We start from the raw sequence: 25622 nt of genomic DNA, 5'->3' as shown, positions 1-25622 counted from the left end.
CTTCAAGATTATTAATTAATTTACAAAGTTCTTATTTTAGGATTATTATATTTGTGCCCAAATCTTCATTACATACTCATCTGTCACATGATAATTCTATTAAATTTTCTTTATCTGTTATTGATGATAATTTAGCTTTTCCTAAATTTTCTTTATAGAAGGGGGGGTTTGAAATCCAATTATCATTTGTGTTTTCGGGTTTTGGGGAAAATACTCCATGAAAGACAATTTTAATCCTTGTTAAATATGCTAATTATACTTTCCCGTATATCTTGAGACAGACCAACCTTATTATTGTACATATTAACAACTTTACTGTATAATATTATTAATTAAAATAATTTTTATGGATTATAGGAAGGAAACGTTTATATGATATTTTTATGATTTAATTTTCTTTTAACTTTATTGTCCGCCATTATAAGTGTTAACAATATGGCGAAGGACTTTGAAGGTGGGAGCTTCGCGGAACCACACTACTCCAGAAGTTCAAATCGATTTCAGAAGTGTGTTTTTTTTTTTTACAAAGTTACTAAGTCCTGAACACAGATAAGTGATATTAATTTCTATTTGTAATAAATGTTTACAGAAAAGTTATAATAGATTTCTCGGGAATTCAGACGACCAGTTCCGCCTGTAGTGTCACTTCGTTGTAGACCTAGGTAATGGTAGTGATATTTGAATTTTGGATTACAAATGCTTAGTTTTTTTAAAAAAAGTTAAGTATAGACTCTCGAGAAGTGAAGTAAAAGAAAGAAGCGCGTGTGTTCACAGCTAATTTTGGTTCCGGTTTGTTTGTGTGTAAAGTGTTTGAATCAAGCGGATACTGCGGACAAACATTTGAAGAACATAATCCAAAGATCAATTTAAATTTAATTAAATGGTTGAAAATAAATAAAAAGTTATTCGCTTTGATTCTTGGGGCAAAGTGATTCCCTCCTTGTCCTTTACCCACTACACTGTCTGTGTGAAGTTGGTCTACGTTTGCGGAAATAAAACTAGCTGCAGGCAGTGCTCGCACAGTATTTCCGGCTTTCACTGGCAGTGCCTCCTGCCGCGTCCGCCATCTTGAAACCATCTTTTTGTTGCCGCCAAAGGGCGCGGGCCTTCACAATCCAATATCCTGTTCTAGAAGAACCACTGCCTCCGCCGCCTCTCTAATTGCCGCCCCCATTGCAACTAAACCAGTGCAAATAAATATTTAATCCCGCTCCAACTACTCTAACCTCCCTTAACTAGTCTAACCTATTCAATTATCCCCTCCATCCAGGTGACTTCAGCCTCTTCAGCGAGTATTACAACGCACACTTAAACACTTTCCCCGTCTCTTATTCTTGGAACGATCTCCAGAAAAAAAAATATCATACGAACACCACTTCTTCTGCGTACAATCTAACTAGGATTCTCACTTAGTCTTGGAATTCTTACTAAACAGTCACTTTCAAGGGCTGTTCCCTGGAATATCCAGACTTTGGAGCCTAGTCAGAACGGTTAAAGGTAGCTGCCACAAAGATCGACGAAAGCTAAAAAAAAAATTAACGTGTGGCTGTGTCATGGACACGGCCGTGTGTTGTACGTGAATACGTTTACGTAAAGGGTTATATTTTTTATATAAAATAATTTTATTTATGTATTTAGGATGAAACAATGTGTCTTCATAATCGACGATCGAACACAATCTATGCCCATGCTGTCCGTTGTACGATGTAGAAGCGATTTCATCATCCACTTGCTTAATTTCAACCGCCCCAGCTGCAGATGTACTGACACCGTCGTTGATCCGCTCGGCTGCATTCATTCTTTTACGTTCCCGGCACAGCTTGACTCGGTCGTATGGTGTTTTATTAGTACCAATCGATTGTTCTTGAGAAGCCCTTTCCAATCGTATACAATCTCTGTATTTGGTTTTGGCTTTTCGACGTGTATAGGTCGACATTATATATTTTTGATATTTTTTTATTCGAACACCTTATTATATTCACTGTCACTATTTTACACTAATGTTTTATAAACAATCGATAGATTGTGACGGCAGCTGACGATTAAAACCTTAAACGAACATCGTAGCTTCTCCGAGTCCAAAGTTATACTAATTGCAAATCTCGATACAAAGTTAGGTCTCAGGCGACAGAGACAGGCGAAGGAGTTTATTAAAGGCTATTCGCCGAGGCTGACTGCAGAATTAATCCGTCAAGGCCGTGGGGCTATAAGGATGATTGTAGGCCTATTAACTGGCCACTGTAGGCTCAGTAAACACATGCATCGCATGGGCCTGGCAGATGATAGCCTCTGTAGGTTCTGTCAGGAAGAGGAGGAAATGGGCACTGCACGTATTGTGTCAGTGTGAGGGACTCGTTTGGCTAAGGATGTTACTTCTCGGGGAGGAAAAACCAAGGCCTGTGAGCTTTACCCAGGAGTCGCTCTCCAGCATTAAGAGTCTGATTAAAAGGACAGGTCTGGAGGGTGAGCTTTAAAGTGAGGGGAGCCACAATAGATCCAAAGGGATCGCAGTGGCGTAGGCCTTGAGACCACCCTAATCTAATCTAATCTAAATCTCGATACGCAGTAAAATGATCTCAAAATGGTGGCGCTTCCCCCTCCACCGCGCGCGCGATGCGTCACAGTCCTCGCTTATCGTAATGAATTCTTTGATCCTTTAGCTATCCAGTGGCCTAATTTAATTTTGGATGTAGACGATAGATTCGAAACTATAATGCCAAACTGTATCCCCCGATTTTGTTATCATTAGGTTTTTTGGATTGCCACCATATGATTCAAATTTAAAGACGTATTCACGTCAAAAAGAATCGTTTTCGGCGGAAACTAGGATTCCCTCCAAAGCAGAATTAATCAAACTGTCCCTAACGTCCGGTAGGGGGCTATTCAAGCTTTCATGGTGAAAGGTGGGGGGATTCGATTCCAGTAATGGTTGGATACGGAAACCTAACTTGTGGAGCATTGTTCATCACTTTTGGTCTTCTGATTCTTCTTCTTTTTGGATATTCTTCGTCTGATTCCTTCTTCCTTTTCGATAAATGTTTCTACAAATTCTCTATTCAGTAATTAGTTATAGTTTTTAGAAGTGCCTCAATTAAGTTGAGTTACGTTTTAAAGGAAATATTTTCAGAGGAAATCGCTTAAAATTTAAAAAAACCTGTTCTGTAAAGGGTCACTCCCGGTCTTCAAATATTGACGAGTTTCTAAAGTCAAACAAAATTATAGAAATGGTGCTAGAGAGTAGCACTACATTGCCGCCATCTACAACTATCCTAAATCCGGATTATTCTGGATAAAAGTGAAATAAGCGCAATAAGTTTAAGGAGAATTAAGTGAATGCTTGACACAAAGTACCCATCCAACAACGCAACCTGGTAATGAGTGCATTTCGTCAAGAGCACGGTAAAAAACTGCATTTCCGGTGTGAATTCAATTTGGTGACAGTCAAAAAAAAAAAAGAAAAAGTCTCATATATTCTCTTGCAAAGAAGTGATATTTGAGTAGTGGGAAGCTGTAGCCCTAGGGGCAGATTAGGGGAGTCGCAGTACACGCGTGGGCGGCAGAGATTGTCCAAACATTTCGCCAGAATTACATCCCTCTCTCTATGTGTGCAAGCTCCCAGTCGGGGGATTACCCCCTGTCCCTCCTACTTGCAATATTCAACTCCCGTATTCTGATACTTCTTTACTGCTACTGCCTCCTAGACAGGAAGTATTTGCCGTTGGATCAAATTTTTCACCGGAAATATATATGATTTTCAGGACTCCTGAAGATGATCAAATCTTACCATTAAGTCTTGAATTTGTAACATATAAATTTTTTTTTCATTTCGAAATTTCAATTTTAAAACATTTTCAAGTCCATTTGAAGTAAAATTGCCTATAATCAGAGCCGGAGATTTAGATGAAAAGAGGCCCTAGGCTATTCCACTTATGGACGCTCTTTCACCTCCCATTTTTAAGTTTGTAAATTACATGAGAGATAATAAAATACATCACTACTGTGATACATCACTAAAACAGTGTTTTTCTGCAACCATGTAGGAATGTTCTCATTACTCAATTAAAATCAGCTGTGTAATGCCCAACTTTACCTCTCTAGTGGGGAAAAATTCCCATTAGTGTCACTTTCCTCACTAGTGAGTGGAAAAACTTTGATGTGCTTCCTTGATACAAGAAGTTTTGTAATTAAATATTTTCTGTAAAACTTTAATAAGCTTATTTAACGTAACTAAATAATTAAAAAACGAATATTAAAAAATAAAATAAAAATTGAAAGGAATATAGAAATAAAAATAATACTTTAATAAATAATTAGATATTTTTAATTATAACAGTTAAAAAGGTTATAGTGTTACCTTATAGAAATTTAAAATGGATTCTAGTGATTCCTGTTTAGTTTTTTTTTAGTTAATAACCCTAATGGTTGCAGAAAAAATATAATATTTAACTCGAGTGTAAAGTATTTTCCTCACACTCGGCAATTTGCACTTGCACTCGCCTCGCTTCGCTCGCTCCGGCGTGCAAACCCTGCCTCGTGTGAGGAGGAAAAGTACTACTTTCCGCACTTGTTAAATAAATAACTATTTATTGTTCACCGGTTTTTAGAATAGAGTAATTTTAATTTTGCTAACAATTTTGAATGTAGACCCCTCTGTTGATCTTGAGGCCCTAGGCTGAAGCCCTAGTTAGCCTATAGGAAAATCCGGCCCTGCCTATAACACCAAAAAGTTAAACTTTTAAACCAACCTCAGCCCTCCACAATATGCCCTACAAATCGATTTCACAAGCAAAATTATTCAAATTAAAGTTATCGATCTCGGTAAGGAAAGTTTGAAAATCAATGAGATTATCGATTGTTCAGTTTTTCCCTAGAAAATGGGTCCATTTTGAGATACCTTGAACCCGGTAAAATGGTTTTTTTCCCATTTAGTGTCTATCATCGTGTGAGTGCCCACCGTAATTATTAAAAAAAAAGCCTTTTTCTTACCTAAATGAAGATTTAAGAAGTTACCCAAAAATTAACTTGAAAAAACAAACAAACAAACGAGGAAAAGATACCTCATGTACCTTTAGAGGGAAATTATTTTATCACGTCTATAAGTTGGTAAAACTGTCCATAACCTTGTGGATGCAAATAAAAAAAACAAAAACTAATAAAACAAATAGATGAGGTCATCTCTCTCTCTATCTCTATTTGCAATCATATGTATAAACAGAGTGAGATCCGTCATTATTATCTGTTTTGTCAGTTTGCAGGCTATAGTGGTATTGTCAGGGTCATTGCAGAGGTTCGGCAGTGATTTATTGAAGAGCAAAACTTCATTTTTTTTCTGCAGTCTGGCCAACAGTGACTAGGTAAGAGATATTGTTAGCGGTGGGACAGTTCGTCAGTTTTTTTAAGTACGATATTCTAACTTATGTGGTACCACTGATTGTAACCTCCCAGGACTTCCTGTTATCTCTAATAAGAGGATGTAATGTAACCAAGCTGATAGCCACTTTAGTAAAATATTTAAATTATTCTTATTTTTCTTGCACTAGAAAATACAATGCTATGGCAAAGGAGTGGGAGGCCAATACAAATTTATTAAAAAAAAAGTACAAAAAACCCACTTCTAAAGAACTCCAAAAAAATGACCATAACTGAGTCATAGATTGCACTTGATAATAACATAAAAGAAAAAGTAAACAAGATAAGAAAAAACATAATAATATTTAAAGTGCAAAATATTGACAAACAAACCAACTGACAATCAGACTTAATTACACAGACAAACTGAAATTACTTATTTATTATAAAACTTTTTATTTAATTATCTTAGATGAATTCAATCTTGGTCTGTAGCATTTCTTAGTTTTAATGTATTAATAAGAAATTTATACAAAGCATTAATTTTATTTAAATCCATACTTTGAAAAAAAAAAAATTATAATTAGCTCTTCAGGTGACGCGCCATGTTTTAAGAAATTAACTAAATATTCATTTCTTTGCGAAGAAAATGCATGACATTTAAACAAAAAAATGAGGAAAGTCATCTAAATGATTTTCGCATTGCGGTGCAAATTGCCGAGTGTGTGGAAAATACTTTACACTCGAGTTAAATATTATATTTTTTCTGCAACCATTAGGGTTATTAACTAAAAAATAAATAAACAGGAATCACTAGAATCCATTTTAAATTTCTATAAGGTAACACTATAACCTTTTTAACTGTTATAATTAAAAATATCTAATTATTTATTAAAATATTATTTTTATTTCTATATTCCTTTCAACTTTTATTTTATTTTTTAATATTCGTTTTTTAATTATTTAGTTACGTTGAATAAGCTTATTAAAGTTTTACAGAAAATATTTATGTTAATAACAAAACTTCTTATATCAAGGAAGCACAATAAAGTTTTTTCACTCACTATTGAGGAAAGTGACACTAACGGGAATTTTTCCCCACTAGTGAGGTAAAGTTGGGCATTACACAGCTGATTTTAATTGAGTAATGAGAACATTCCTACACGGTTGCAGAAAAAAAAGTAATATTTTTTGCGCCTAATAATGAATTCGGCAATAAATTTAGTACCTGACAAACGAATTTTAGCTATAGCTCTGCTATGCTTTTTCAATGTTGCAATTAAGAGTTAGGATATGTTTCAAAGGCACCCAGCTCTGACTTATATGTATATAAAAGGTATTATAAGAGCTGTTAGTAACGGAGTCGAATCAAGAGAAAGTAAGTGATTATGAAAACTTTGAAGCATATTATTTTTATAAGATTTAACGGAATGTAAGTTTTGGTTATTCAGGAGGTACTCAAAGCCAATGGTTGCCAAGTAATGTAAATCAAATAAAACACTGTTTCCGTTTTAGTACGATTCAAACTTCATTTAAGCGAAGTATTTTTTAAGTTAAGCTCTTTTCCAAAGTGCCTTTCCAATTCCCATTTTCCCGTTCTAAAATCTGAATAACTATATTATGTAATGGTGCTGGCCATATTGTGAATTATAGAGGAATAAGGCCACCGGAAGTGAACGTCAGCACAGATTGTAGATTCTAGTCCAGGATTGTTCCCCTAAATCAGTGATTCTCAACCACTGTGCCGCGAAACTTTTGAAGTGTGCCGCCCAAATTTTAGAAATGCATACAATAACAATTATATATTAAATCGACGATCGATATAGAGCAGCATTATCGATTTATACGACCAAATATAAACGAAATTATCAAAAAACATCTAGCTCAAATTTCTCATTAAAAGTATTCTTATTATTAACTTGTAATTAATCCCTTAATAGAACATATACTGTTGTTTTTGTAGTACAATATTATTTTATTTTATATTGAAAATAAACATAAAACTATTTTACACAGTGTATTATGGGATAAGTAAAATACTTTTAAACTTATCTTACGTATTGTTAGTGTGCCGCCAAAATTTTGATATTGTTAAAAGTGTGCCGCCGCGACAAAAAATGGTTGAGAATCACTGTTCTAAATTCTTCACAATTTTCGTTAAATTTGAAACTTTGTCCTGGTAAAGAACAAATTACTATCGTGTTTCAAATTACATGAAAAACATACTTCCGCTTTGTGCGGTGGCGTGGCGGTAAAGTGGGTGAGGATAGTGTAACCAGCTGGTAATTTAATGACTGCTACTTAGATTACTGTATGTGTCCGGTAAGATTCAATATTAAGAGAGGTTGGCAGTATTGTTTGACAAATTGGCGGACGAGAAAGTTGTCTCAATGTTCGTGCAGTCAGGAAGATTTCTTGCAGGTTTATACATTTCCGCTGATTAAAGCTTCTCGCGGCATGCTGATCTTAACAGTTTGTTCCAGTCATTTTTCAAATTATCATAATTTGTCATTATGAGACCCCCTCCACCCAAAAAAAATGAAGACGAACGGATATACTAGCAGTGTTTGTGGTCATGAGGATGATCTGATGTTACAGCTTCCAGACGATCCTAATTTAATATGCCCTCATTATGTTGGCCATTCTCCAAAGTTACGATTAAAATTATTTATGCCAACTATATTTAGAGCCAATGACTTCATGTAGCTTTATTAGCTGGCGCCTTCGTAATTTTTCTGCCCACCTTTACCTCGAAACTCTTTGCTCTCCTGGAAATCTCAGCAAAATGGGCCCGAGTTCGAGCCCTTTGATGTCTCTTTAATTCTTCAACTTGCACTTAAACGAAATATTAACTTTCAACTTGCAATATTCAGACTTTTAGAGTTCCGGTGGGTACAGACGGACACAGGCTCCCTCGCACAGATCATTTTGTAAAAAACTTTTTTTTTTTGTTCTCGTACTTAAAAGATCTTAAAAAACAGGAATTTCCTGTGAAGTCTCAACATCGACAGTCTGCGCGACTTCCTGTACCTTCTCTCACACAAATACAGGAAGAGGAAGTACTTTGATTGCAATTGAAGAGGTCTTGGTGCAAAAAGGATTTATCTAAATTTTTTTTTCAGAAAATGTGTTTATTTAGTGGCGCCTAAACTCCTTTATTATTATTTATCTTACTTATTCTCTAACATTACCGATTGTTAGACAGGTATCCATTATTTACTTTGTACTTTGTAATGTATGAATACTTTGTGAGAAAAAAATAAAACATTCCATTTCTATAATACATTCTTTACATTCCTTGAAAAATAATAATTTTTTTATTAGGTTTATTTAATGTTTATACTAGGTAGAGATTATTATTTTTCTTTTTGACAGGCATAATAGTATATCTAACATTCGCTTCGACAAGACACAAAATGCCACTTAAAAGCTCAAAAACAAGAAATCTGGTTGACTAAAGTACTTAATATGTGCTCAAGTTTTACTGAAAATTATGATTTTGGTGCAAAAAAGAGTTTTAGCTGCAAAATAACTTTTGCTTGCTAGCAAGCTTAAAAAAGTGCCCTAGAAAGTTCAAATTGAGAGCCCCAAATGACCCCATCACAATATCCTTAACTAATCCTTACAGCAGACACAACATAAGGAATACATCTTAAAGTACGAGGGCCGTTTGAAAAGTCCGTGCAAAGTCAGAGAGATAGCACCACTGGCGCGTATCGAGGTTATGTTTAGTTAGTAGCATCTCTTGGAAGAACACACACCAAGTTTCAGCCAGATCGGTCTATTTCTTTGTGTTTGGCATTCGTTTGAATCGAGGAAGTCGAGTGATTTTCAAAAAATGGACGAAAAAGAATTTCGTGTGTTGATTAAACACTACTTTATGAAAGGCAAAACGCCTCAGGAGACTAAAGAGAAGCTTGATAAACATTATGGTGACTCTGCACCTTCGATTAGAACAGTTTATAAGTGGTTTCAAAATTTTCCGAGTGGCCATATGGGCACAAGTGACGCTGAACTTTCTGGACGCCCTGTTGAGGTTACTACTCCAGAAAATCATTGATAAAATCCATGATATGGTGATGGATGACAGAAGAGTGAAGGTGCGTGAGATTGCTAGTGCTGTGGGCATCTCGAATGAACGGGTACATAATATTTTGCATCAACATTTGGACATGACAAAGCTATCCGCAAGATGGGTGCCGCGATTGCTCACACTTTGACCAAAAACGAAATCGTGTTGCAAGGACGGTTTGCAGCTGTTCCAGAAGAATACGCAGGACTTTAAGCGTCGTTTCGTCACTGTGGATGAAACATGGATACATCACTACATTCCTGAGACCAAAGAACAATCTAAACAATGGGTTACCAAGGGGGAAGGTAAAGACCGTTCCTTCGGCCGGAAAGATTATGGCGACTGTCTTTTGGGATTCGCAAGGAATAATCCTCATCGACTATCTGGAAAAGGGTAAAACTATTACAGGTGCATATTATTCATCGTTATTGGACCGTTTGAAAACCGAGCTGCAAGTAAAACGCCCACGATTGGCCCACAAAAAAAGTCCTTTTCCATCACGACAACGCACCAGCTCACACCTCAGCAGTTGTGGTCGCAAAATTAATGGAAATAGGGTTCCAACTCGTTTCACATCCCCCCTATTCTCCAGACTTGGCTCCCTCGGACTACTATTTCTTCCCCAATATGAAGAAATGGCTGGCGGGAAAAAGATTTTATTCAAACGAGGAGGTGATTGCAGAAACTATTGATGGCTATTTTTCAGACTTGGACAAATCCTATTATTCGGAAGGGATCAACAAACTAGAGCAGCGTTGGACGAAGTGTATAAGCCTAAAAGATGACTATGTTGAAAAATAAAAAAGGTTTACCCTAAAAAATTAAGTAGTTTTTATTTTTGCACGGACTTTTCAAACGATTCTCGTATATTTAGTTTTTTTGTCCCTACTAAAATTTTTAAAAAACTGTAGATAACTCCTTTTTTACTCCAAGCTCTTCAATTGCAATGTTGCAGGATATTGAAGTTGAGCAAAAGTGAGCCGCCAATCTTTAAGTCGGCGAGCGATGCAGTCCACCTTACACACAGATATTAACACATTACACCATTTTTTTTTGGGTACCTCTTGAATAAATTGTTCATTTTTTTCGTATTTGTCCTCAATATTGTAGACTCCATAACTTTGTGGTGGAAGGGGGTGGGGGGAAATAGCCGGAAGGTCATGAAACTAATCTTAGCGGAACTTTCTCACTTTAGAATGGAGCCAGAAGGGAGTTTTTTTTATTGAGGACACCCTCTCTCGGTGGGAGGGTGTTTCAGGGGAAGATGACCGAGATTCTGTGAAGGTCCTGTTAGGATAACTCCTGTAGTGGGGTGTGTGGTGGATCTGGTTTATTTTAAAAAAAAAAAAAATTTTTTTTGTTAATTTACTGAACAGACAGAAAAGGTCAAAAAACAGAAACCCCCAAAAAAACAAGAAGTGAAAGGATTGCTAAAGATCCCTGCGTTACGTAATTTCCTCAATTAAAAAACGACCACTAATTAAAATTTCATTAATTGACACGCTCATAATTATTGTCACTTTTTTTTAAAAGTAAGAATGGCAACACTGTTGCAACTCAAACAGGCCCAGAGAACTGTTATCAGCTGATCGCTGTACATTTCGCGCCAATTTGCAAAAAAAAAAAAAAAAAAAAAAAAGGCGGGCCCTCATCTAGTGTACACGTTGTCCCGTAACACTAGAACTACTGTGTTGTTCCAAAATATTGTATTTTGCAACAAGAGGGTGGGTGGGGGTGGGGGAATATTAAAATAATTAATATGGCCTTGGACTGATTAAACTAGTTTGCTTTATGTAACGATGCTGTATGTTATGTCCGTCCACTGGGCCAGTCCATACAATAACGTTAATTTTTATATGAATGCATTCAGTCGAGTCTACCATTAGCGTTTGCTTACCGGGCCAACCATTATACTACCGGGCACTGTAGACACCAATTTCTTACTTAAAGATTTAAGAACGGGCAACACAACAGCTGTGAGAGAGCTAATTTGAAATATATATGAGTGCTCCCAATTTTCCGGGAATTCAATCCGCCCCCCAAAAAAAACTTCTCTTCGGGAAAAGAAAAGTGATCTTCCCAGCATCATGAGTGAGTTCAAAAATGAAATGACCGTACTCTTGTTGCTAGGCTGCAGGGTTCAGCAAAAATGGAGAAAAAATAAAAAATTGAACATTTAAACCAACTTCCTTTCCATCAGTTCAATGACGTCATCAGTTCATCAGTTCAATGAGGTCATCAGTTCCTACAAATTTCGAACATTATACACATAGTTACTAAAAACTGTTTTCTGTTTACTGGGAAGCCAAATCCAAATTCTTGCCCAAAATTAAATTCTTTTAATAAATTATTAAAGAAAAATTTATAGCTCTATTGTAAGAGTTATAGCACAGTACATTAGACTAAAAATAGCACTTTAGAAGGATACCTACCTCTTGTCCCTTAATCCCGGAAAAAAATATTCCGGAATAAACGTTTTAAAGCAATTGTTAGTAGATCAAGTCTAAGGAGAATCGAAAACAGCTGTTTTTGAGAAAACTTCTAAAAACATAAACTGTTCTCGAATGGGGTATTTTCGGTTGAATTATTTCAACCAAAACCTCGTTCCCTGACGTCACTGAATGACGTCACCTAAGCGAAATATAGCGATTTATCTTTACAATGGATAAATGCAGTCAAAAAAACGAATTTGTAAAAACTACTTTTTTTCGTATTTAGTGAACCTTAAAACGTTAACTTCCGATCGGAAGTCGAAATAGAAAAAAAATAATAATTTTTTTTGCACAGTAGCTTCTCTTATTAACGTAGTCTTGGAGAAAGTACGAGTCAATTACAAATCACCTGTTAAAACCTGTTAAAACATAGTGTAATGTTTTTTTTTTGGAATGGAGGTCGCTAATAATTAAATAATTACAGGTAATTAGACTTGTTTACTAATTATATGGCGTTTTAATAGATTTATTTAGTGTTTTACTATACACAGTACGTCTCAGGTTGGCTGTATTAGTCTAGATCGATTGCGGTCACAAATGGCAACATCCGGAAAACACGTGAGTTAAATTCCAATCAATTAGCACTAACGGCTAACTTGAATTGAATTCTAGATTTAAATCTATTGAGCTAACTCGCCAGTACGACCACATGATGGTGCTCTCTCGAAACAATTTTCACCTTTTTCCTCGAATTTTCACTTTTTGCTCAATAAACTCAGGAACATTTTTTCGAGAATATCATATTCTAAAGAATCTCAAAAGATTTGCAGGGTGAAAGACTTTGATTTGGCTTAAGGAGACATCATTGCATGATGGTTCTCATAAGCAATCCTCCTAGTGGAGTAGGATTACTCTGAAGAAGTGGAGTACCTATCCAGCTCTTGAAGGATTGTTTAGGCGATGAGGAGTTTAGGTTCAGGATCATTGGTCTGGACAAGGAAGAACTCTAAGACTATTTCCCCTTAAGGGAGAGGGCTCGATTTGTTTCAAATCCTCTAGATCTTAGGTGGCTGAAGTCCGGATCTGGTTACTCGCCCCTAGACTCGGTTAATATTGTTTTCCTTGATGCTGATCATCGCTGCAGAGCAACGAACTTCCTCATTCAACCTCATTATCATCACAATTCACAAAAAAAAAAAAAAAAATTCTTAATCTTACTTACCACCTCCATTCTTGTAACAAAGATACGGGAACCTCCAAACATTGGCCAGGTCGACGGCAAAGCCGATGACAGAGAGTAAGAAGTCGACCTTACCGGACCATGTCTCCCGCAGGTCCCCAGTGGTCGAGACTTCACCCTCCATCACCCCAGACACCAGTGCCGCTCCCTGTAAAAAAATAAAACATATTGGATGTTATACATTCTGGCTGATCAAGCAGAGATTGCTAGAGTAAAAAGAATTCGGACGGATTTCTGAAGGAAGTCCTTATAACTGCACTAGCTAAGATGGATGTATTGAGATGGTGTAAATTTTCGTCTTTTCAGCGGAAATATCGTTTTAGAGAACCACCGAGTCCGAATAAGTGATTTTTAGTGGTTTGGAAAGTGTTTTTTTTAGGTTTGGAACGTGGTTTTTAGTGATTTGGAAAGTGGTTTTCAGTGGTTTGGAAAGTGGTTTTCAGTGATTTGGAATGTGGTTTTTAGAAATTGATCTGTATTCGAGTCTGTCTGTGCCCGTATGGAATACTTCCTTGAACAAAAGGTTTACTTTCTCTTTTCCAAGTAAGCGAAGGTATACTTCCGTTTTAGGATTTCGTCTTTACACCGGAAATAGCCCTATGGGGTCCCATGAGTCAGAAAAAAAAAATAGTCAAAATTGCCTCAGCTCTCGACCAGTGTATACGTCCATGTAACTAACAAACAGAAAAATCCCAGAAAGTTCAAGCTTAGGAGCCAACTGAGGGAGCCACAATTTAGCTTTTAGTCAAATTCGGTTAACCGGAAATACATTTTAATGAATAAATTTTTACCCTTTTTTTTTAAGGATTTGCTCGCTACGATTGAATTTAAAACTTGTAACTTGATGACAAACACATTAATTTACAACTTTTAAGGGAAACATTTGACCCCGGAAGTCCGTCCGATTAAGGGGGTACTTCTGCGAAGCGGGATTCCTTCGGGAAAAAATAAGACTCAATCGTTCGGAGTTTTTGAAGCATATATAAATGAGTTAGAACCTTGAGAATGGTAAAGGGAAGTCGTGTGAGTGGTTCATGGCAGATTGTGTGTTTTACTTACCCTTAATATTCAGGGATAATTTGGGAGTAAAGTCGCTTAGGGTAAGGTCTTTCCAACCAAATAGGAGCTCACGCACATCATATTGCACCGCCTAATCAAGGAGTCCTAATTTACCGTAAATGCAAACAAACATACAAAACTGTTACGACACTACTGAAGCGACATGACCTCACACACTGACCGCATCTCCACCACTGTTGCACCCTGGTCCCGAGTTACGCTCAGCGTTAGTATATCTACAACATTCTATTTTTGTCATACATCACCGACGGTATCTTGTCTAAACAGCTCCATTAACCTAGTCTCAATCTCCATAATTTGTTCCAGCGTTTAATTTCTTTTTAAACTATTTCTAGTTTTTCGTGGGGGAAAAAAAGGAAATGCTTTTTTTTTTAGTAGCTCGGAAAATTCAAGAGATTTTCCCACTGCAATAGTTGACGTAATTAAAGTTTTTCTCGGTAATCAGTTTTAAACTGTAGTTGAGATATTCACGTGTTCACTGATGTAACTAATACGTGACTTCACAGCTGTCATAAAAAGTCACAATATTCCGTGAGAACAAGTTCCAAACCAAACTGACTTTGATTGGCTAAATACACAATAGGAAATCTTAAAATTGTAGTTCGACACAGTATCCGATGATTTTTTAATGAGGTCAACTTATCTCCATCACCATCTTGGAATGTAAAGATTTCGACCTCCATTTTTTTCAAGTTACTGACACACCCTACACTTGCATGAACTGAATGGAAGGAGATCCTTGGTGTTGATGTCAAGGAAATGGTATTTAAAGAAAAAAAAAACTCGTTGGGGAAGTAGGAAAAAACACAAAAGCCAAAAAAGGCTACACTGCAGCACTTCCGCCTGACTGATAATCTTTCAGATCGGAAATTAATAAAGCTAATAAATAATATACAGCGGTTACCGGGAAGTCGCTTTAAAAAAAAGTCACTCAGTTAAGTACCACATTGCAGTTACTTCAAATTTGGTCTTCTACTTAAGATATTTCCGATTGGCACTGTACAGAAAATAAGACCGACATCCTGTGAAAGAGCGAAAGCCCTTATTCTTTCACCGAAAGACCCTTAAAGAATTCCCCTTCATAAAAACGTTTTAGATCTACATGGCATGGTGTAGCAAGAAGAAAGACGACAGTTTTGGAGTTCCTTAACACATTGAATACAGGTATTTAGATGCACCATTTCGCTACGAAGACATAATATTCTCCACCAACATATATGTGCTTAAGTCTATAGCAGAGCTAGCAATGAAATATGAGTTAAAAGTTATAGAATGAATGGAAGAAAATGAAAGAAGGATTATGTGATTTTAATTTCGTTTAAGCTATAAGGATGGCAGGAATATAGAGTACTGATCCAGCCATTAGTTGTAAGTTTGTATGTAAATAGTTGTATACAGTAGAGGGATGAATGAGTGAAGCGAACGTATTTATAAGTAAGAATGGAGAGTGAGTGATATTCTAGTGATAAGCACCTAGACGATGCTGGCTGTATACATAGACGATGCAAAAAAAAAAAAACCACACTGACACACAAATATTATATTTCCGGCGAAAAAAGTCCGGTTGAAAAATAACTTTCTGTAGCATTTATTTCAATTTTAAAATTTATAACGAAATGTAAAAGTTAGCGTTCGGATACTTGAAGTAGTTATAGTTAGTTTTTAGATAATATTTACGAAGAGGTCTAATTTATACTAAGTTAGCTCCTATAACTTCTACGTCCTAAGTTAGCTCCTATAACTTCTACTTCCTAAGTTAGCTCCTATAACTTCTACTTCTATAAGCTAGCTCCTATAACTTCTACGTCCTAAGCTAGCTCCTATAACTTCTACTTCCTTTAAATTTTAAGAGGATCAAATTAATCCAGGCTAACACATTTCCTGCACCTCCCCAAAATTAGGGAAAAAACATTGTTTTTTAAAACAAAGATTGTCTGTCAGTTAGTAATTTAATTTCAGAAAAAAAAATATTTGGAGTAAAAAATTGAAATTAGTCCAAGTCACTCTTTCGGTTAACGGACTTCCGCCGTGAAAATTGTGCGCTTGCAATAAACGGAAACAATCAAAGCTAACGCTTCCCGTAGTTTTGCCTAGCACTTCCTGTTCAGACTCGCACATACAGACACACACTTTTATTAAGCAAGATACAGGAGCTTACATTAGCGGCAGGTGGCTTTTCTCTGTCGGCTTCCATTGGTCCAAGTAACTCACAAACTAAGACTGTCCGCTCGTATGTCTGTCTAGAGGTTACACTCCTGAGAATCGGAAATATTCTTCACAGTGGACTAGAGTTACTTGATCGTTTTACTGGACAAGTGTTCCCTTTATTAACCATTCGAAGACCTTGGTCGCACAAGTCCAGCATTCTCCCACTACCATAAGTTCCCCACACTACTGGGAGGGTTCTTCAATAACAAAAAAAAAGTCCTCATCCAAAAGGCCACAATCGGTTGAAGGAAAAGTGGGAATTACAAAATCACTTCAAAGTGAACGCTTCAATAGATCAGCGAACTGAAGACAGTAGAGATGTACTGAAATTAGGGAACGATCTTAAAGACAGCCAAAATGGCGTAGCGCAAAAAGACTCCCACTAAAACGGAACTTCCGCCTGCCATTAAAGAGAATTAATAAAGTTTAAGCATAAAAAGCAAGGAACTAGACAGGAAGGTGATCTAAAATGATTTAGTGGCACCATGGAAGAGAACCTGCGAACTGAATGAATTCGCGTCAGTGAAACCAGCCATTGTGTGACCGGAACTTCCGATTACAGTTAATGTTTTCAGGCTTCTACTGAAGCCTAATTTAGGCTTCATTATTGTGACTAACTTGTAACATTTAGCTCATTACTGTATATTTAGCATTTTAATATCATTATCTCAGACCACCAGCATTAGCAGAAGGCAGTGCAGTGAGCAGCTTTACACCGGAAATACCCACTGTGAGGCTCACTCGAATCGTGGCAAAAGTGGAGTTCTAAGTTGTCAGCATAACTTAAAAAACGGAACTTCTAATTTGACGTTTCGATCTGCTGTATGAATGGGACCACGAAATTAAACCGAATCGTTTTTTGTCAGGTTATCTTTTGCCATTTGGGCACTTCCGCTTTTATTTAAAAGCAAAAAAATTCGTCATTATCATTGCGCTCAGAAAAAACTAAAAAAAAAAAAAAAATTTAAAGGGAACATTTAATCCCCCCAAAAAATGCTGGTCAAGGGGTTAAGGTGCACTCTAAAGTTATGTGAAGTACAATGTACGAACTCATTGACCGTACAATACTATCAGAAATTCTATACGTAAACAAGGCGCCACGATAGCCGAGCGGTTAAGAGACTAGACCCGCAAAGCTAAGATGTATTGTTGGTTTAGTGGGTTCGATTCCCGGTTCTAGACTTTTAGATTTTATTTAAAATGCTTTTAATGAATGAGAAATTTACAGTAAAGTATGTTTTGCTAGTCGCGTACATCCCACGACACCTAATTTGGTAGTTGGACGTAAAGCCGTCCTGAAATAGGCCATTACTTAAATACATAAACATTTAAAATAAAATAAAAACGAAAAAAGTCCAAATTTAAAGATAAAGTTTGAGCTAATAAATTTTGTGTTTTCAGCGATGTTTGAACATCTTTGAGCGATGTTTAATCGAATTGCTTTGTGGTGCTACAGAATACAAATATGTTGTAAATATTAATCGATTAAACTAAAGATAAAGTTTGTGCTAATAAATTTTGTGTTTTCAGCGATGTTTGAACATCTTTGAGCGATGTTTAATCGAATTGCTTTGTGGTGCTACAGAATACAAATATGTTGTAAATATTAATCGATTAAACTAAAGATAAAGTTTGTGCTAATAAATTTTGTGTTTTTAGCGATGTTTGAACATCTTTGAGCGATGTTTAATCGAATTGCTTTGTGGTGCTACAGAATACAAATATGTTGTAAATATTAATCGATTAAACTAAAGATAAAGTTTGTGCTAATAAATTTTGTGTTTTGAGCGATGTTTGAACATCTTTGAGCGATGTTTAATCGAATTGCTTTGTGGTGCTACAGAATACAAATATGTTGTAAATATTAATCGATTAAACTAAAGATAAAGTTTGTGCTAATAAATTTTGTGTTTTTAGCGATGTTTGAACATCTTTGAGCGATGTTTAATCGAATTGCTTTGTGGTGCTACAGAATACAAATATGTTGTAAATATTAATCGATTAAACTAAAGATAAAGTTTGTGCTAATAAATTTTGTGTTTTTAGCGATGTTTGAACATCTTTGAGCGATGTTTAATCGAATTGCTTTGTGGTGCTACAGAATACAAATATGTTGTAAATATTAATCGATTAAACTAAAGATAAAGTTTGTGCTAATAAATTTTGTGTTTTTAGCGATGTTTGAACATCTTTGAGCGATGTTTAATCGAATTGCTTTGTGGTGCTACAGAATACAAATATGTTGTAAATATTAATCGATTAAACTAAAGATAAAGTTTGTGCTAATAAATTTTGTGTTTTTAGCGATGTTTGAACATCTTTGAGCGATGTTTAATCGAATTGCTTTGTGGTGCTACAGAATACAAATATGTTGTAAATATTAATCGATTAAACTAAAGATAAAGTTTGTGCTAATAAATTTTGTGTTTTTAGCGATGTTTGAACATCTTTGAGCGATGTTTAATCGAATTGCTTTGTGGTGCTACAGAATACAAATATGTTGTAAATATTAATCGATTAAACTAAAGATAAAGTTTGTGCTAATAAATTTTGTGTTTTGAGCGATGTTTGAACATCTTTGAGCGATGTTTAATCGAATTGCTTTGTGGTGCTACAGAATACAAATATGTTGTAAATATTAATCGATTAAACTAAAGATAAAGTTTGTGCTAATAAATTTTGTGTTTTGAGCGATGTTTGAACATCTTTGAGCGATGTTTAATCGAATTGCTTTGTGGTGCTACAGAATACAAATATGTTGTAAATATTAATCGATTAAACTAAAGATAAAGTTTGTGCTAATAAATTTTGTGTTTTTAGCGATGTTTGAACATCTTTGAGCGATGTTTAATCGAATTGCTTTGTGGTGCTACAGAATACAAATATGTTGTAAATATTAATCGATTAAACTAAAGATAAAGTTTGTGCTAATAAATTTTGTGTTTTGAGCGATGTTTGAACATCTTTGAGCGATGTTTAATCGAATTGCTTTGTGGTGCTACAGAATACAAATATGTTGTAAATATTAATCGATTAAACTAAAGATAAAGTTTGTGCTAATAAATTTTGTGTTTTGAGCGATGTTTGAACATCTTTGAGCGATGTTTAATCGAATTGCTTTGTGGTGCTACAGAATACAAATATGTTGTAAATATTAATCGATTAAACTAAAGATAAAGTTTGTGCTAATAAATTTTGTGTTTTGAGCGATGTTTGAACATCTTTGAGCGATGTTTAATCGAATTGCTTTGTGGTGCTACAGAATACAAATATGTTGTAAATATTAATCGATTAAACTAAAGATAAAGTTTGAGCTAATAAATTTTGTGTTTTGAGCGATGTTTGAACATCTTTGAGCGATGTTTAATCGAATTGCTTTGTGGTGCTACAGAATACAAATATGTTGTAAATATTAATCGATTAAACTAAAGATAAAGTTTGTGCTAATAAATTTTGTGTTTTCAGCGATGTTTGAACATCTTTGAGCGATGTTTAATCGAATTGCTTTGTGGTGCTACAGAATACAAATATGTTGTAAATATTAATCGATTAAACTAAAGATAAAGTTTGTGCTAATAAATTTTGTGTTTTGAGCGATGTTTGAACATCTTTGAGCGATGTTTAATCGAATTGCTTTGTGGTGCTACAGAATACAAATATGTTGTAAATATTAATCGATTAAACTAAAGATAAAGTTTGTGCTAATAAATTTTGTGTTTTGAGCGATGTTTGAACATCTTTGAGCGATGTTTAATCGAATTGCTTTGTGGTGCTACAGAATACAAATATGTTGTAAATATTAATCGATTAAACTAAAGATAAAGTTTGTGCTAATAAATTTTGTGTTTTTAGCGATGTTTGAACATCTTTGAGCGATGTTTAATCGAATTGCTTTGTGGTGCTACAGAATACAAATATGTTGTAAATATTAATCGATTAAACTAAAGATAAAGTTTGTGCTAATAAATTTTGTGTTTTTAGCGATGTTTGAACATCTTTGAGCGATGTTTAATCGAATTGCTTTGTGGTGCTACAGAATACAAATATGTTGTAAATATTAATCGATTAAACTAAAGATAAAGTTTGTGCTAATAAATTTTGTGTTTTGAGCGATGTTTGAACATCTTTGAGCGATGTTTAATCGAATTGCTTTGTGGTGCTACAGAATACAAATATGTTGTAAATATTAATCGATTAAACTAAAGATAAAGTTTGTGCTAATAAATTTTGTGTTTTTAGCGATGTTTGAACATCTTTGAGCGATGTTTAATCGAATTGCTTTGTGGTGCTACAGAATACAAATATGTTGTAAATATTAATCGATTAAACTAAAGATAAAGTTTGTGCTAATAAATTTTGTGTTTTGAGCGATGTTTGAACATCTTTGAGCGATGTTTAATCGAATTGCTTTGTGGTGCTACAGAATACAAATATGTTGTAAATATTAATCGATTAAACTAAAGATAAAGTTTGTGCTAATAAATTTTGTGTTTTGAGCGATGTTTGAACATCTTTGAGCGATGTTTAATCGAATTGCTTTGTGGTGCTACAGAATACAAATATGTTGTAAATATTAATCGATTAAACTAAAGATAAAGTTTGTGCTAATAAATTTTGTGTTTTGAGCGATGTTTGAACATCTTTGAGCGATGTTTAATCGAATTGCTTTGTGGTGCTACAGAATACAAATATGTTGTAAATATTAATCGATTAAACTAAAGATAAAGTTTGTGCTAATAAATTTTGTGTTTTGAGCGATGTTTGAACATCTTTGAGCGATGTTTAATCGAATTGCTTTGTGGTGCTACAGAATACAAATATGTTGTAAATATTAATCGATTAAACTAAAGATAAAGTTTGAGCTAATAAATTTTGTGTTTTCAGCGATGTTTGAACATCTTTGAGCGATGTTTAATCGAATTGCTTTGTGGTGCTATAGAATACAAATATGTTGTAAATATTAATCGATTAAACTAAAGATAAAGTTTGTGCTAATAAATTTTGTGTTTTCAGCGATGTTTGAACATCTTTGAGCGATGTTTAATCGAATTGCTTTGTGGTGCTACAGAATACAAATATGTTGTAAATATTAATCGATTAAACTAAAGATAAAGTTTGTGCTAATAAATTTTGTGTTTTCAGCGATGTTTGAACATCTTTGAGCGATGTTTAATCGAATTGCTTTGTGGTGCTACAGAATACAAATATGTTGTAAATATTAATCGATTAAACTAAAGATAAAGTTTGTGCTAATAAATTTTGTGTTTTGAGCGATGTTTGAACATCTTTGAGCGATGTTTAATCGAATTGCTTTGTGGTGCTACAGAATACAAATATGTTGTAAATATTAATCGATTAAACTAAAGATAAAGTTTGAGCTAATAAATTTTGTGTTTTCAGCGATGTTTGAACATCTTTGAGCGATGTTTAATCGAATTGCTTTGTGGTGCTACAGAATACAAATATGTTGTAAATATTAATCGATTAAACTAAAGATAAAGTTTGAGCTAATAAATTTTGTGTTTTCAGCGATGTTTGAACATCTTTGAGCGATGTTTAATCGAATTGCTTTGTGGTGCTACAGAATACAAATATGTTGTAAATATTAATCGATTAAACTAAAGATAAAGTTTGAGCTAATAAATTTTGTGTTTTCAGCGATGTTTGAACATCTTTGAGCGATGTTTAATCGAATTGCTTTGTGGTGCTACAGAATACAAATATGTTGTAAATATTAATCGATTAAACTAAAGATAAAGTTTGAGCTAATAAATTTTGTGTTTTCAGCGATGTTTGAACATCTTTGAGCGATGTTTAATCGAATTGCTTTGTGGTGCTACAGAATACAAATATGTTGTAAATATTAATCGATTAAACTAAAGATAAAGTTTGTGCTAATAAATTTTGTGTTTTCAGCGATGTTTGAACATCTTTGAGCGATGTTTAATCGAATTGCTTTGTGGTGCTACAGAATACAAATATGTTGTAAATATTAATCGATTAAACTAAAGATAAAGTTTGTGCTAATAAATTTTGTGTTTTCAGCGATGTTTGAACATCTTTGAGCGATGTTTAATCGAATTGCTTTGTGGTGCTACAGAATACAAATATGTTGTAAATATTAATCGATTAAACTAAAGATAAAGTTTGTGCTAATAAATTTTGTGTTTTGAGCGATGTTTGAACATCTTTGAGCGATGTTTAATCGAATTGCTTTGTGGTGCTACAGAATACAAATATGTTGTAAATATTAATCGATTAAACTAAAGATAAAGTTTGTGCTAATAAATTTTGTGTTTTGAGCGATGTTTGAACATCTTTGAGCGATGTTTAATCGAATTGCTTTGTGGTGCTACAGAATACAAATATGTTGTAAATATTAATCGATTAAACTAAAGATAAAGTTTGTGCTAATAAATTTTGTGTTTTGAGCGATGTTTGAACATCTTTGAGCGATGTTTAATCGAATTGCTTTGTGGTGCTACAGAATACAAATATGTTGTAAATATTAATCGATTAAACTAAAGATAAAGTTTGTGCTAATAAATTTTGTGTTTTGAGCGATGTTTGAACATCTTTGAGCGATGTTTAATCGAATTGCTTTGTGGTGCTACAGAATACAAATATGTTGTAAATATTAATCGATTAAACTAAAGATAAAGTTTGTGCTAATAAATTTTGTGTTTTGAGCGATGTTTGAACATCTTTGAGCGATGTTTAATCGAATTGCTTTGTGGTGCTACAGAATACAAATATGTTGTAAATATTAATCGATTAAACTAAAGATAAAGTTTGAGCTAATAAATTTTGTGTTTTGAGCGATGTTTGAACATCTTTGAGCGATGTTTAATCGAATTGCTTTGTGGTGCTACAGAATACAAATATGTTGTAAATATTAATCGATTAAACTAAAGATAAAGTTTGTGCTAATAAATTTTGTGTTTTGAGCGATGTTTGAACATCTTTGAGCGATGTTTAATCGAATTGCTTTGTGGTGCTACAGAATACAAATATGTTGTAAATATTAATCGATTAAACTAAAGATAAAGTTTGTGCTAATAAATTTTGTGTTTTGAGCGATGTTTGAACATCTTTGAGCGATGTTTAATCGAATTGCTTTGTGGTGCTACAGAATACAAATATGTTGTAAATATTAATCGATTAAACTAAAGATAAAGTTTGTGCTAATAAATTTTGTGTTTTGAGCGATGTTTGAACATCTTTGAGCGATGTTTAATCGAATTGCTTTGTGGTGCTACAGAATACAAATATGTTGTAAATATTAATCGATTAAACTAAAGATAAAGTTTGTGCTAATAAATTTTGTGTTTTGAGCGATGTTTGAACATCTTTGAGCGATGTTTAATCGAATTGCTTTGTGGTGCTACAGAATACAAATATGTTGTAAATATTAATCGATTAAACTAAAGATAAAGTTTGTGCTAATAAATTTTGTGTTTTGAGCGATGTTTGAACATCTTTGAGCGATGTTTAATCGAATTGCTTTGTGGTGCTACAGAATACAAATATGTTGTAAATATTAATCGATTAAACTAAAGATAAAGTTTGTGCTAATAAATTTTGTGTTTTGAGCGATGTTTGAACATCTTTGAGCGATGTTTAATCGAATTGCTTTGTGGTGCTACAGAATACAAATATGTTGTAAATATTAATCGATTAAACTAAAGATAAAGTTTGTGCTAATAAATTTTGTGTTTTGAGCGATGTTTGAACATCTTTGAGCGATGTTTAATCGAATTGCTTTGTGGTGCTACAGAATACAAATATGTTGTAAATATTAATCGATTAAACTAAAGATAAAAAACTAACGATAAAAATTTATTCGCGATTGGAATTCTAGTAATGATGAAGATTATTCCTGATTAAGGAAACTGCTAGGAGAGGTGGTTTCTCTAAAGCCCCACTTCGCTAGTATAAAGTCCAGATCAATGCCTCCTGTATTATAAAGGAAGGTTATATTTGATTTTCGAACAGACTCTGATTGCCTTTAAACTTGCTATTTACATTACATACGTGTAGATCTGTTAACTTCTCTTTGCATAATTGATCTAGTAAAACATTTTAGGGGGCGTTCTTAAGTTAGAATCTGTTTTAAAAGTGCAGTTTAATCAATCATTTGGATAATGCTAGATATGGCTAATGTGGAGAGTAAGATGGAGATAGGGTGCTCTTAGATCTTGGGAGGAACGATCTTTGGAATTTCTCTCCCAGAGAAGGTAACCGAACCCACACTGACCTTGTTCTCCAGTCGACCTCTTCTTGACCGCCGTGAACATGGAACCCAGCAACACTGTGTTATTTCACTCTGCAAAGACGTCCTACTCATTTAGACTAGTAAAGTCTAAAGACAGATTAAGGCTAGATTATAGGTGCAATATGGCCGGCAAATAACATTTACACTCACTGCCACTCCACTGATTTACTGCAGACCGACTGACTGACTTACACAACAACTATTACTCTCTAACATGGCCTTGAAACTTCTACCACCTCAAGCATTCCCGAAAGTTGTGAACGATTCAGTTAGACAACAGAATAAGTTAGTAGCGAGCGGCTGCTTTGATTTGATTTACTGCAAAAATTGTAGTTGACCTGAACAATATAATGGTTAATTTATTGGATCTATTAGAGAAACTATTTGTGCGCCACATGTACCTGGAGGAAAAACTGGAAAAATCTATTCAGAAATAGGCTTCTTTTTTTTTACTTCCGAGTGCCGGATTTCCCATTAGAGATCCTCAAAACAGGTAAGATGAAAACTCAGGAATCCATAACCTGCACGATTGTAAACCTTTTCTCATAACCAGAGATAACCTGAAATAAAAAAAACGTTTTTGAAGTAGAAAGCGCATTTGGGTCACCAAGAAGTTGAAACTCGTATTTCTGTTAGTCAATTTCCGCCTTATCGAATCGACCTTAAGGGGAAAAAAATGCATTTCCTTTTAACTTTAATCTAACTATTGTATATGATGCAATTAATAACTAGATCTGATGTCCGCCTAGCTTACCGACCATGCAAGGCTATCTTTATATCAGGCACTTTATCACTTGTTGCGTATTACAGGAAATAACGGACAGGTATCTTTTTTTTTTATATCGAGATCTCGGGAGATCTGTTAAGTCTTATTGGCATTGGCCTAGAATGGCATTAACAGGATGATATTTCTTCCGTTTTGTTCCACTCTTCTCTTTGGTTCTCGCTCATAAATCTTTGTAAATT

The 25622-nt window shown here is 34.5% G+C and overlaps 2 protein-coding genes across 6 annotated transcripts in view; one reads left to right on the top strand and one right to left on the bottom strand.

The window, feature by feature from the left end:
* The window catches only part of DAT (Sodium-dependent dopamine transporter), a 71220-nt gene that overhangs the window by 33302 nt on the left and 12296 nt on the right, over nt 1-25622 (bottom strand). The window contains exons 1-2 of one of the 4 annotated variants that reach the window (XM_074139391.1): nt 24639-24836; nt 13076-13241 (exon numbers count right to left, since the gene is read on the bottom strand). In XM_074139391.1, coding sequence (XP_073995492.1) covers nt 13076-13241; nt 24639-24728 — 256 coding nt within the window. In that variant the 5' untranslated portion in view covers nt 24729-24836. Of the gene's footprint in view, nt 1-13075; nt 13242-14152; nt 14362-16331; nt 16476-24638; nt 24837-25622 lie in introns of those variants that run through there. The other 3 variants (XM_074139392.1, XM_074139393.1, XM_074139394.1) reach the window with 3 other exon arrangements.
* Nucleotides 5211-25622, top strand: part of LOC141459871 (small integral membrane protein 14) — a 40434-nt gene continuing 20022 nt past the window's right edge. Inside the window, exon 1 of one of the 2 annotated variants that reach the window (XM_074139427.1) lies at nt 5211-5354. The gene's annotated coding sequence lies outside the window, so the exon portion shown is untranslated. The remainder of the gene's footprint in view (nt 5355-25622) is intronic. The other variant, XM_074139429.1, reaches the window with a different exon arrangement.

Source organism: Rhodnius prolixus, unplaced genomic scaffold (assembly GCF_049639745.1).
Source record: "Rhodnius prolixus isolate KJV_2025 unplaced genomic scaffold, Rpr scaffold_23, whole genome shotgun sequence".
NCBI lineage: Eukaryota > Metazoa > Arthropoda > Insecta > Hemiptera > Reduviidae > Rhodnius > Rhodnius prolixus.
This window is presented reverse-complemented; position numbering and strand designations above follow the sequence as displayed.